This window comes from Rhopilema esculentum, chromosome 15 (genome assembly GCF_057945365.1).
Source record: "Rhopilema esculentum isolate cy_ngs chromosome 15, ASM5794536v1, whole genome shotgun sequence".
In the NCBI taxonomy this organism is placed as follows: Eukaryota; Metazoa; Cnidaria; class Scyphozoa; order Rhizostomeae; family Rhizostomatidae; genus Rhopilema; species Rhopilema esculentum.
Genome location: NC_142829.1, coordinates 7,907,785 through 7,920,461, shown reverse-complemented (window position 1 = coordinate 7,920,461; position 12,677 = coordinate 7,907,785). Strand labels below are relative to the sequence as shown.

The 12,677-nt window shown below is 36.6% G+C and overlaps 1 protein-coding gene and 1 long non-coding RNA gene across 10 annotated transcripts in view; one reads left to right on the top strand and one right to left on the bottom strand.

Annotated features, from left to right (window-relative positions):
• Positions 1 to 342: 342 nt before the first annotated feature.
• The window catches only part of LOC135685585 (uncharacterized), a 29,309-nt gene continuing 16,974 nt past the window's right edge, over positions 343 to 12,677 (bottom strand). The window contains exon 5 of one of the 2 annotated variants that reach the window (XM_065201568.2): positions 343 to 1,046. In XM_065201568.2, the coding sequence (XP_065057640.2) occupies positions 916 to 1,046 (131 nt within the window). In that variant the 3' untranslated portion in view covers positions 343 to 915. Of the gene's footprint in view, positions 1,047 to 5,438; positions 12,371 to 12,677 lie in introns of those variants that run through there. The other variant, XM_065201569.2, reaches the window with a different exon arrangement.
• LOC135685588 (uncharacterized) overlaps positions 3,242 to 12,677 on the top strand; it is a 32,202-nt gene continuing 22,766 nt past the window's right edge. For 5 of the 8 annotated variants that reach the window (XR_016144644.1, XR_016144641.1, XR_016144645.1 and 2 more), the window contains exons 1-2: positions 3,243 to 5,031; positions 10,532 to 11,881. This is a non-coding gene — a long non-coding RNA (uncharacterized LOC135685588). Of the gene's footprint in view, positions 5,032 to 10,531; positions 11,882 to 12,677 lie in introns of all 8 variants that reach the window. The other 3 variants (XR_016144639.1, XR_016144643.1, XR_016144638.1) reach the window with 2 other exon arrangements.

Genomic DNA, 12,677 nt, shown 5'->3' with positions numbered 1-12,677 from the left:
CACTTTTTCCTTAGCTGGAAAAATATTTAAAATGCACTTTTTATCTTGTTTCTGTTTCTTCATACTAACTGTGAAAGTTCCTAATATCTGGCAACTCTATAGATCGGTAGATTAGGACAAAGGTAGAATAAAGTTACTACCTGAGGGCAGCACCATGGTTGCTGCCGAAGGGAAATTTTTTTATAATCTTAATGCTATAAAAACTGTAAGAACATTAATACTCAAAATTGCTGAAAATTAAAAATAATTTAAGAATAATACAAGGCTCAAGTTTCATCAAGAATTGAATTTCTTGTTTATTTGAGTTTTTTTGGAAAGGGTGGAGATGTGAGAGAACAGGAACTTAGTTTCCAAGTCACTTGTAACCAGAGAAATGGAGAAACGGAATAAAAGAAACAGGAGAGGTGTGAATATAGAAGAGTTTTGAGAAAGAAGAAGTGATCGATAAAGTTTGTAAGAAAGACGTAATAGAAGTTAACGAGAAGTGGGTTGTTGAAGAAGGAAAACTATGTTTATTGTGTTTTTTTTTTGGTATTCTCTTTTTGTAGATTGTATTGCTGGATTCAGGTCGCTTCATCACAAAACCAAATCGAATGCGATTTTCACGCTCTATGGTTTGAAATAGACGTATCTGGCCTTGAAGTCATTAAAACAAAAATGCAATCCGGTTATACCTTATGTCACTTGAGAATAATTCAAGAATAATCTTAGGCTCAAAATCTTAAAAATGTAAGAATAGAGAGGCTCAGCAAAAAATTAGGTTTTCTCATGAAAAAGTGTGTAGTGCAATATGTAAAAGCTGATGTGTCACACACAATGACAATCTGAGTAAGCAGATTTTCTTATATAGCTTCAACAATGAGCAGATCTTTAATTTATAATACATATTCTACCTATACACTAGACTCTTTCAGTTTAATAATTTCCTTTGAGAATGTTCCTCCAGGTTCCACCTTCGGTGTTAGTTTGGTAACAACAGCTCAGTTTTTTCTCTAAACTGGTAAACCAATTGAATATTTCAGCCACCAACAGTAAGTTTTGTTTGCCTAAAAAAAGCATGAAATTGCAACAACGGGATATCTTGTTAGCTATAAAGAGTTTTTGTATGTTTGTTTCAAGGCATCTTGTTGCTTAACAGCGATCTGTGGCATTGATAGATAAAGCAAACCTTAGCCAGCTTTATATTGTTCTTGGTCTCGCATAGAAAAGGCTAACTTCAAACACTGAACACTGATTTTCAAAGCTTTATATGCATTTCATTTTACGTTTTTATAATAATTTTATAATACTAGCCATACCATTTTGCTTATAGATTAGATTACATTGGTGCTATTCTATTTTTTGCTCAGTTTTACAAGCTCTTTCCGATGGTGTTACCAGATTTGAAACATTCGAAGATCAAAATTTTGCTGACCATGCATTTTTCACGCTCACGGAAACGTACTTCCGGTCATTTGCCACAATGTTCCCAAGGCATAAAATGACCAATGTCCCTTATTTCTATAATTCAAGCTTTAAAAATTTCGGTTAGGCAGTTTGCTAGAAGATTATGCAAAATCCCCTGTCTAATTGATTGACTGAAGGGTGTGTTCAAAATTTTGTTTTTATCTTTTCATTAAATTCTTATTTCAACACGATATCCCATCAGAAACCTAAACACAAGTTATGATAAGCTAAAAAAAATTAATAATAGAAGACAAGATTTTAAAAAATCATTTAACAATATGAGTGAATTGAATTTGACTTCTGATCTTCCTGGGAGTCGTGTTTTAATTCGGGCTTCCTGAGCTCTTCAAATGAGCTTTTAATTTTCGTTTGAATTGATAGAGCGAGGGGATCTCCCTTAGTTATGGGTATTTCTTTCCAAGATTTAAGCCCAGAGAGGTGGAATCCCTTTTTTTATTTCCTCAAGCTTAAATTTTGGGATGTCGAGATTTCTATTGTTTCTTGCGTTATAACTAGAAATTTCAATCCTCTGATTATATTTGTTCCAGAGGCTCTCAGGGCACTGTTTTTTAACTATTTTGTGTGTCATGATAGATCTATCAAAAGAGATGATCTGATCAACGCTTAGCCAATCACTGTTCCAGGGGTCCTTTTGTTTGGCATTTTCAATAATTGAGAATGCCCTATCCAGAAGACGCTGAAGCGTTCGTAGCTTTGTGTTTGGCAGGCTACCCCAGACAAAATTCCCGTATCGGAGGTGACTTTCTACCAGCGCATGATAAACCTCACATAGTTTAGATTGTGGAAGAATGTGCTTCAGTTTTTTCAACGCAGACAGACCACTTGCTACTTTTCCTTTCAAAGATTTAAAGTGTTCCTTCCAGTTGAGATTCTCATCCACAATAATACTTAGAGATGCAGCTCTTTTCACTCGTTTCATTTCTGTGCCATTAAGTTTCAGAGGAGCTAGAGTTTCAATTTTATTTATTCTACGTGGATGGCTGAAAAGCATAAACTCAGTTTTTTAGGATTTGCACTTAATTTATTGATCCTCATCCACTCAGAAATATTTTCTAGTTCCTCATTCATCATTTGTGTAAGCCTGTTAATGTCTTCAGCGACTATTGTCGTGTGTGTATCATCAGCATACATGCTTGCCGATGAAAACTTTAAACATTATTTAAAGTCGTTAAGGTATATGATGAAGAGAAGGGGGCCTAAGCATGAACCTTGGGGAATGTCACATGTTACCCCTAAGGGCTTGGAACATTCACCATTCATTCTGCAAAATTGTTTACGTTGGGTTATGTAGGATCGAAACCAGTTAATCACATTGCCCTGTACACCAAATCTAGAAAGTTTTTCGAGCAATATTTTGTGATCCACTGGATCGAAAGCCTTGTTCAGATCCAAGAGCATGGTCATATTGATCTTTTGAGAATCAATGTTGTTAAGCCATTTATCAGTACTTTTTATTAAAGACGTGATAGTTGAGTGTAGCTTACGAAATGCATGCTGATTCTTTTTAAGCAGTTGTTTCTCTTTCAATTTGCCAATCGGCTGATCGTGAACTATTTTTTCAAGAATCCTTGCAAATATCAACAGAGCTGATATAGGCCTATAATTATTCATCTCACCTCTTGCACCTGATTTAAAAATTGGGGTCACCCTTGCAATCTTCCAAATATCTGGAAAATTACCCGCGGTGTACGATGAGTTGTATATTAGCGTAAGAGGGAGGGCAATAAATTCGGATGCATCTTTAGCTAATTTGACAGGGATTTATCTGGCCCGCTGGCTTTGCCGTTTTTCAGCCCCGTCAGTGTTTCTAAGATCTGCTGAGTATCAACTGTTTTGAAATTAGTAATCATAGAGTTATTGTCACTTATTTTGGCAAAAGGGTCATCAGCTGATTTAGTTTTGACTTCGTCCGCTAGTTTCGGACCAACCGAGACAAAGTGCTTGTTAAAAGCATTGACAATTTCGCTATTATTAGTTAAAAATTTGCCTTCGTAGTTTAAGCTAGTAACTGATACTTTTGATGAATTTCTGTCCAGCACTTTGTTAATAGTTTGCCACATTTGTTTTGGATTGTTATTCTTTAAGGGGTGGGGGCAGATTTGTGAAATACTCCTGAGCTCGAGCTGGCTATCGACCGCCCTGCACATAGTTCATGCAAAACGTCCGGTATCTCATCTTTTATGACCAAAAATAGTTTTACCATGTAGAACACGGACCGCCTATTTTGCAACCGGGTTTTCACGGTTCACAACGAACACCCGGATATTCATCTTGCTTTGCAGGTCAAACAACTTCCTATATGTGTTGTCCTTTTGTATCGGCTCTTAGTTGTAAAAACTATTGGCAGTTCCTTTTGTAAAGGATTTGCACCTCAATTCTGACGTTCACACCTTCTTCAGTGGAGAACGAGCTACGAAGAGTTATTTCAATCTTGTGTTCCATTCGTACATTATTTTGCTGCTGTTTTTGTGGTTTCATATGAAAAACTACCGATAACTCGAACTAATACCTGCTTTTTCGTAAAGTTCGAGTTATCGAGAGCCTTGATAACTCGAGCAACTGAAAACTTGAACATTCGATGACTCGAATCATTTTCATTGGTCACTTGAAGATTCCGGTTATCAGGAATTTACTGCAGTATATGATAAAGAGAATATAGCCCGCCAAATATCAATTTTAAAAAATGTTTTCACTCCAGCATAAAAGTCACCAGGTCGCTTGAAGACACGAAGCGTTGATACTTGGAATGATGAAAAAAGCTAATATTAACTTTATCACTGTAGAAATGAACTATAATGGAAAATTGTATCGTTTCCGCCTGAAAATGTCCGGGTCGAAGGCATGCGATAGCCAAAAAATGAAAAGTGCTCGAGAATTTCATGGATTTCTCACAGAATTGATGGTCTAGAATTGGGAATCAGGAATCGGGCTAAAAACGTAGCGGGAAATCAGGAATGAAGGAACTTTGGGAACCTTCATAATGGTGGGAAGTACCATAGAAGTTTGCCAACTCGTGTAGAGCCCCCTACTCCAAAATGTGTCCCGGCGTTCTTGCTTTTCCCTACTTTCCAGATCTTTTCTGTGTTGCCATCAAGGATAGCTTATTACTTTAACGATACAATAATGCAATCGTTCTGTTCGAAGCACATGTCGTACTTCGTTAACTTAGAAACCTATTTCTGAGAAGTAAATTATTATAATGCGTCATTCGTTATTTTGCAAATGCTCCACGTTGAGCGTGGGCGCTGGGCGACGACAAAGAAATCAAAGGCATAGCCATTGGTCGTTCGGACGACAAGAGTCACGTGACACATGGTATTCTGCGTTGAAAAAAAAGATGACCCAGCCAGGTAGTGAGAAGAGGCAGTGTGCCCTATAACCAGATGCGAATTTCATCTACGCTAGTCGCATGTTGAATCGCACATATTATTCATTGATGGATTACTTAAACACGTGAACAGTCATCTTATCTCACCATGTCAACTGGATGTTCCTCGGAGAAGCCCAGGAAACTAAAGAATTTACCTGGCTGTTGACTTGCTTTTTTTAAAGAAAGATACAAAGGTCAGTATTAATACTTTTACAAAACCAAACGTAATTGAAACTTAAAGCAATACATCGGGGTGATCTTTGTGATATATTAGCACTTAACGCTATTCTAAATTACAATTCCAAGTAACATTCCAGGCCTAAACCAAAGCCCCTTTGTTTATTGACCATCGGCTTGATCGCTTTGCTTTTCTGATAAACACTGTCATTTTCTACTTTTTTTGTTTAATATACACACAGTATTGGCATTAGCAAACTTATTAAATTCTGAAAAGGATCCTGCTATTAAATTATATAATCTGAATTGTGGCTAGACGGACAATGTTCTATTTGACTGGGCCTACTATCTTGTAATACTCTAAAGTCGTGATTTCTGCGATTAAGATCATATATCAACAACATCAGATGTTTTCCTCTGGAACAAAAATGATGGGGGCTACCAAAGATGCTTTGGTCTCTATTATCATTATCCGAAAGACTGTAACCAGGTGGCTCTTCATACGCCATCGCGCAGCCTACCCCGTACCGGGATGGTTCAGGCATGGATGTGTTCTGTCATGGCTACCCCCTATCACTAGCCGTTCAACTCGCGCCAATTCGAAACTTCATTACAATAAGCATTGCGTGGAGACATCATTTGTACACATTTTTTACTAGAAGAAACATTTTCCTGGGAAATCCATGAAATTCTCGAACAGTTTTTGGCATTGCACACGTGCTTTCGAACCGGACATTTTCCGGCTGAAACAAGACAATTTCCTTAATTGTACCAATCGAAGCATCTAAAAATACACCCTAGCAAATTTTTAGCGTTTGAAAGAACTGAATAATGAATTGACAAGTCTTCAACTTAGATATACAACAAATTACTCTGACTTATTTAAAAGCGACTTCATACAATTGATAATGAGGAATATAGAGCTGTTGATCAAAATAACAATGCAAAAGTGCTGTTTAGAATTGAAACGAAATCGGACTTATCATATCACCGAAGATCTTTCGTTTTTTCTACGTCGTTAACGACTCTTCCTTACTTGATATGAGGTGAGTCAGAAAACTGAAGAAAAGTCAATTGATAAGACTTACAAGTGGACCCTGTGTGCCGCTGCGTGTGACACCAAACTCCCATATCCCAAAGAAATAACATTACCGGTGTGTTGGTGAGTGTTTCAATTCCTTCTTTTAAAAGTTTAAATATCGTCTTAAGGATGGTTTTACCGAAGCATACCATAATTTTAAGGGAAAATAAGAGTTCCTTACTTTGTCCTAGGCATCTTAGACAAGACCATGCATGGATTTTGACAAAACTTGACTACTCTCCTTGGACGTCGACTTAAATTGCCCTACTATGAAAGGGTTTGTTGAAATTTCTCTTGACAACAGAAAACGGCACTTAGACTATGATTTAGACATAAAGCAAAAATTTGTTATTATAATTCTGGTGAATACATGCGCTATTTGCATCTTTGAAGCTTATATAACAACTTCGCTTACAACCATTTGGATATTCAAATCTTCCAAACAGCAATCTAATGCATTTTTGTTGTAAAAGTTTGTTGAAAACTTTTGATAAAAACTTTCCAGATAAATTTAATAGAAATATAACTCTCCTCATTCTCCAATTCATCCATAAAAATGGCCAATTTGATTAAACCAACTCCGTCGTGAACAACCTAACCCAGCCACCAGGTCCTATTTAAAGTAAAATCTCTTTTGGTTTTATTCTGTTTTGTTTTCACTTTTTATTTTAGTTTAACTGTTTGAGACAGTCAATTGTAGTTTATTTCTATGTAATGGCCCCACGGTAGTCACAGTCTTTTGGTCTCCGGAGTATCGTGCCCTGTATTGCAATATAGTAGTTTCTGTTAGTAGTGTATGTTGTCTGTAGTATGTGTAGCTATTGTAACTTGTTAGTGGAATGTATTAAAAACTTCGCTTTGTGTTCAATTCAAAGTTTAAGCGCTGTTTTCTGTTGCCAAGAGAAATTTAAACAAACTGTTACATAAGTCAACTTCCAAGGGCAATAGTCAGGTTTTGCTGAAGTCCATGCTTGGTCTAGTCTAGGATTATGTAACGAAGTACTTTTTGATAAAAATAAATAACACCCTAAGTTCGGTTTTTCCACTAGAGTTTGTTAGCGAACCTGTCTTCTGTGGAGAAACTAGTGAGCTTAAGTTTGGACATTTTCCACGGCTACATCTATAAAAATTCTTTTAAATAATGATTGCCAAGCTCCTTAAACCTTTTTTTTTGAAAACACATTTTTCAAGAACAAGGGTCGACAACAAGCAGCCAAGTTTTCTGATGCTGAGTCAAACTTCAGTAATAATTGTTTCTTAAGATATTCTTAATTCATATTTATTATTTTGGGTCCTGAGTATGATTTTTCATGCTGGGCAATTTCTTTATTTGATATCTTAGTATTATTTTCCACGAAATATAAGAAACCTCTGAAGTTGACAGGAAAAAATTTGTGAGACTTTTGAAGAACATTTTTGGGTTTGCACAGTTGAGTAAACAAGTTAAATACTTTATAAATAACTTGAAATATTAAGCCAAATAGCAAATCCAAGTCTATTGTTTTTAAATTCTTTCTATCAGTTTCTGAAGCTTTTTATTTTTTCCTGATACATAGCAAGTTTCTAAATGACAAAAAGTAAAATGGCAAAAATTGAAGAATTTTCACACCAAAATTCGGCGAATATACTGTAATGGTATCTGGATTGTGTCTTTTTCCTATTATACCAACTAACTAGCTGCGATTTTTGGATTTTCATAAAAAAGTCACATTGTTAGTCATCGTATATTGTGTAAACCCTTATAGAGCTATATTTGGGTATCAAAGATCACCTATGAAACGAATAATAACTGATAATTGAACAAATATATTCACATAAGTCACATCAAAATCGTTTGAAAAGTCTCAGATCTGAGCACTTTTTACAATATATATTAAAAAAAGATGACATTTAGATTGAATGAATACGGGAAAGTAACTACATCCAACGCCAAATACACCCTTCTCTATAAGATCCAGATAAGAATCTTACTTTCTGGAAAATTATCGAACTATTACGAAAGCTCGGAGGTTGTTAAATATTGTTCTTATTTCAACATAGATTTTTCTACATTTAGATATTATTTATTGTGTTTTAGACTACTAAGTAATCGCTTTGCAAGTCAACAGAACGGCTAGATTGCTCATTTTGGGTCAGATCGAGCCTCGGTGTTCTCATAAATTGTGTTTAATAAAAAAATTTGTAATCCAGTGGCGTAGATAGAGGGTGGTCAGAGGGGGCGAAAATTATTTTTAAAGGAGGAAACAGGGAAAATCTTCAATAGTTTGACTTATGGCACTTGACTTTTAATAAATATAATGAGATTTCTTCTGTTTCATTTCAGTTCTAATCTAGCTATGTTGTGTTATGTTAAGATATATGAAAAACCGCTTGATAGATTTACTGTTCCAGAATTATAATATCTTGCCCCTCCTATGAATTTTCTTACCTACGCCACTGGTAACATAAACATAAGAGAAAACAGATTATTTCAATTTTCACCGATTCTGATTATTGTTAACTTTTGGTATTAACAGGGGTCACTATCAGTGGTGGTGTCAGGGGAGGGCTAGGGGGCTACAGCCCCTTCATCGGAAGCATCTAGCCCCCCCCCATCGGAGGAAATTTTAGATTATTGTCGGAACAAATTTGACAAAGTAACGTACGAAAATTGCTTATTTCAGTCGTTTTGGCCCCCCTGTCTGAAGCTCCAACCCCTCTGTCGGAAAATTTCTGGCGCCACCTCTGGTCACTATGAAGATGAAGTATTATTTGTTGAAGTTGTGAGGAATCAGGGAAAATTTAACTAATTTGGTAGTTTGATTATATGACTTATTCTTTATAAGTGGTTTGACTGTGTCAATTAGGCTTCAATGCAGAGGACTGACCGTATAATTTAAAATATAATAGGGAACTTAAGGGCGTTAACCTGTTGAGTGCATTTCAAGAAATGCAAGTGCCTACGTATTGTTTCCTTTTTCTAAGAACCGATTCATCGCCTAGCATTAAATATGTCTGGTTTGGTGGCAAATGGCATTTGTCTGGTAGTGTTGCCTAGAAATAAACCTTATTTATTTCTTTATCTTAGACCCCGTTTACACTGTCCCGGGACAATTTTGTACCGTTACGGTTCGCAAGTGTTTACACTGTCGCGGTTCCAAATTGTTCCGTTTAGCCGTTCCGTTTACACTGTACCGGTACGACCTTAATTTAATGGTAGAACATTGTTTAGAAGAAGCTGTATTTAGTCAACCAAGGCTTTTATTTTGCCGCTGAAGTCAACAATCGAATTTTTATTGTGAGTTAAAATGGAGCGGAAGGCCGATTAAAACTTTACTTGGACGAAAGACAAGGTGCCTTTAATTTTCAGTGTTATTTTAGACTACAAAACTGCCAAGTTCAATCAAGGCTTGGACTGGGAAACACTACAAGCCTTTTCTGTGGTCGTCTTTTCTTCAGAATTCCCTTTTCTTCAGAATTTGAGAACGTAGTTACGCCACAATCAAAGCCTCGATTACCTGAAACAGCCATACAAAAGACCTCTTTGTGAATCCGTGACAAAATCGTCTCGGATAGGTGTTTACACTGTCCCGTTCAAAAACGGAACCGTGACGGTACAAAATTCGTTCGCTTTCAAAGCAGGGTCAAAACTGTTCCGGATAGCAGAGCAAAATCGTCACGGTTCCACAGTGCTAGTGTAAACGCAAGGGCGAACCGCGACAGTTTTGTCACGGTTCCAAACTTGCACGGGACAGTGTAAACGGGGTCTTAATTGCTTTTCGTTTTTATGGGTGCGTCCTGATCAGGAGAGTGAGGTTTGCCTGTGAACTCATTATTCATACGGGTGTTATTATTGTTATGAATTTCTAACCACCAACTGAAGAAGCTATCTATCGCCGAATGAGTCACTGTCTGTAAAGAAAATTTCGTAATAACTTGTATGTATCTTTAGTGGCTGCATTTAATTAAACTAAAAAGAGAACCTGGCAAAGGGTATTGGAATGTGTCTGCTTCAAAATAATGCTACAACCAAAGACGGTCCGTTGTGACTTTGTTCAAGGCCTTGAAAATGACCCTCTAGTTTCAATAACCATTCTTAGATTTGTACAGTGGCGGCGCCAAGGGGCGGTATGGGGGGTAATTAACCCCTTCCCCCCACTTTTTTGAAAATATGGTCTACATATTTCTTCTAAAAATGAATTTAAAAACACTGGGTAGGGGGGTGGATCAAATTTCCTAAGGAAAGTTAACTTGGTACAAAACACTGAAACAAAGCAAAATGGGCGTGGTTCCACTAGCCGCGCCCATTACCCTCCCACTCCATAATAGCTGGCGCCGCCACTGGATATGTAAGATTGTCCATTGAATCTTCTCGAATACAAGATTAATTTAAAAAACTTTACATGCCTTTCAGAACTAACGGCAAAGAGATGAAGGATTTTCGCTTCATTTTTCAGTAACGCATGCTGCTAATAACTGGCAAGCATGGCGATCATTAATTGTGCGGGATTTGGGGCTACGTTGGAGCGGACTTCGTTGGAGCGGACTTCGTTGGAGCATTTTCAAGGTTAAGAAAAAGATTGTTCACGTGTATCATCGTACTCGAGGGAAGGCGTCCCATCCGACGCCATTTGATATAACTCCATGAGTATTCTTACAAGAGTGATATGATATGAGTGATACTATATTGTACTGAATCACACTTTTTTATGTTGACTCTTTATAAAGAACATTTGGGTAAGAAGTTACACACAGGTTTATCCAGAAATGTTAACCAGCGCTTCAATACAGTTAAATACTGGACCCTAGACAGTTAAATACAAGTCTGGCCTTGCCGTTTTAATGTTTCAAACTTAGTAATGCTTTGCTTGCATTACTGTTTAGGGTCCGCTATCGTTACAAAAAATTAGTGAATTCTTTTAATCGAGAATTTAGAGGATAGATGAATCTAAAGTTATAACACAAAACTGCTCAAACTAAACCTAACAATTGCCTGTTTCCCAACTCCCCTTTGGCTGTTGATAAGATATGAAACTCACCATTCTTGAGTTTTTCCACACGAAGTAATTTAATTTGATTTATCATTGAGTTGACAATTTTAAGTAAATGTCAACTTGCCACTAAAATCTTAAAACATCAATTACCCTATAATCAAAATTTGGATTTTAAACTTGAAATTCGTCAGTGGAATCAGATTTAAGCAACTGGAATTTGGAGTTTTTGAACAAGGATTAGGTTTAAACAAAGCCTTCTTGGAATGGGGTTTGCCCCCATTCAGTACATCCACCTACAGTCCCCTCATGTATTGCCTGCATTTTAGTTGTGTTACTGTCAGAATGTATGCTTAAAATTGATCTAGAAGCATAATTTCTCTCTGGATATTAGTCCCTTTGCAAACAGTCGCTTGACATTCTATACAATAACTGGAGTATCTTTAAGCCAAACGGAAAAGTATTTGATTGACATTTCCGAAAATAAGAGGAACCTTACTGGTTGACTGCTGCCATTGCTACTGCCAATGGTGTAATCACTAAATCAATTAATGCTTGTTAACCTTTCTTTAAAAAGAAGCTTTTCACTCAAAATTGTGATATTAATTGAAAAAATCTAAAAGTATTGCAGACTTTAATTTTGTAGTTTCACAAACGTTTGTTATGAAACTTAGACTGATTGACGCTTCCTGATCTTCATGGTGTTTTGAATTGGGGACGTACATGTTTGGAGCAAAGATTTCCGACAATTATGGTTAAAATACGACTTGATACATAGAATCCAGTGTATTGGAGGGATTTACTACAAACAAGCATGTAAGATTTCGTAAATGGTTTCATGTGTGGTTGTTGGAATGAATTGTTAACTGTTGTACAGCTTTAACTTCACGCTAGGCCAGGCAAAGAACATTGTCATGGCGTTTATGTTTTTTTATGTTAAATATCAAAACGTGTGCCAAGTTTTCCAAACAATATCTGCAAAGTGTTAGTTGTAGCAAATGCGTTGCTTGGCTCTGTTAAGTGGCAGCACTTTGGTTCTTTTCTGTGGATTGAACTTTCTTGTCACCGACTCGATATGATTGACTACATAACATTATATTATTGCACCACGAGGCGCAGCAATCAGACTATCGGGCAGTAAAAAAACTTTCAGCTCATAAATATTAAGAGAGATGTTGCTTTTTATGTGTTTCAGAGGAGTAATTATTCCAGTTTCTTCCAGTCCTAATCACAAACATTTCTAGGCACATGGTCGTCTTTGTTAACAGTAAAGGACGTGATGTCTTCCAAAATGAAGGCTTGATGCTGAAAGTGAAATATATAAAGTACTATGGATTTCTGCCATTCAGAAATTTTAGTTTGGTTTAAGGCTGTAGGTACCCAATTTTTTGAAATAATAAGAAGCTTTCAGCCAGTGCGTATTTTAAGAAAAATGTCCAAGGCCACAGAAAAATTTCTTGAGACGTTTGGGAGAAAGTCTTTCCCAGTGCGACCCATCTTGGCCTACAAAAAATGTAGCTGGCTGTAGGACCTTGTACAATCTTTGTGAGTTTCGTATAGTTTAAAGAAAAAGATATACTGAGTTTCAAATATAAGCTTTTTTAATTTTGTG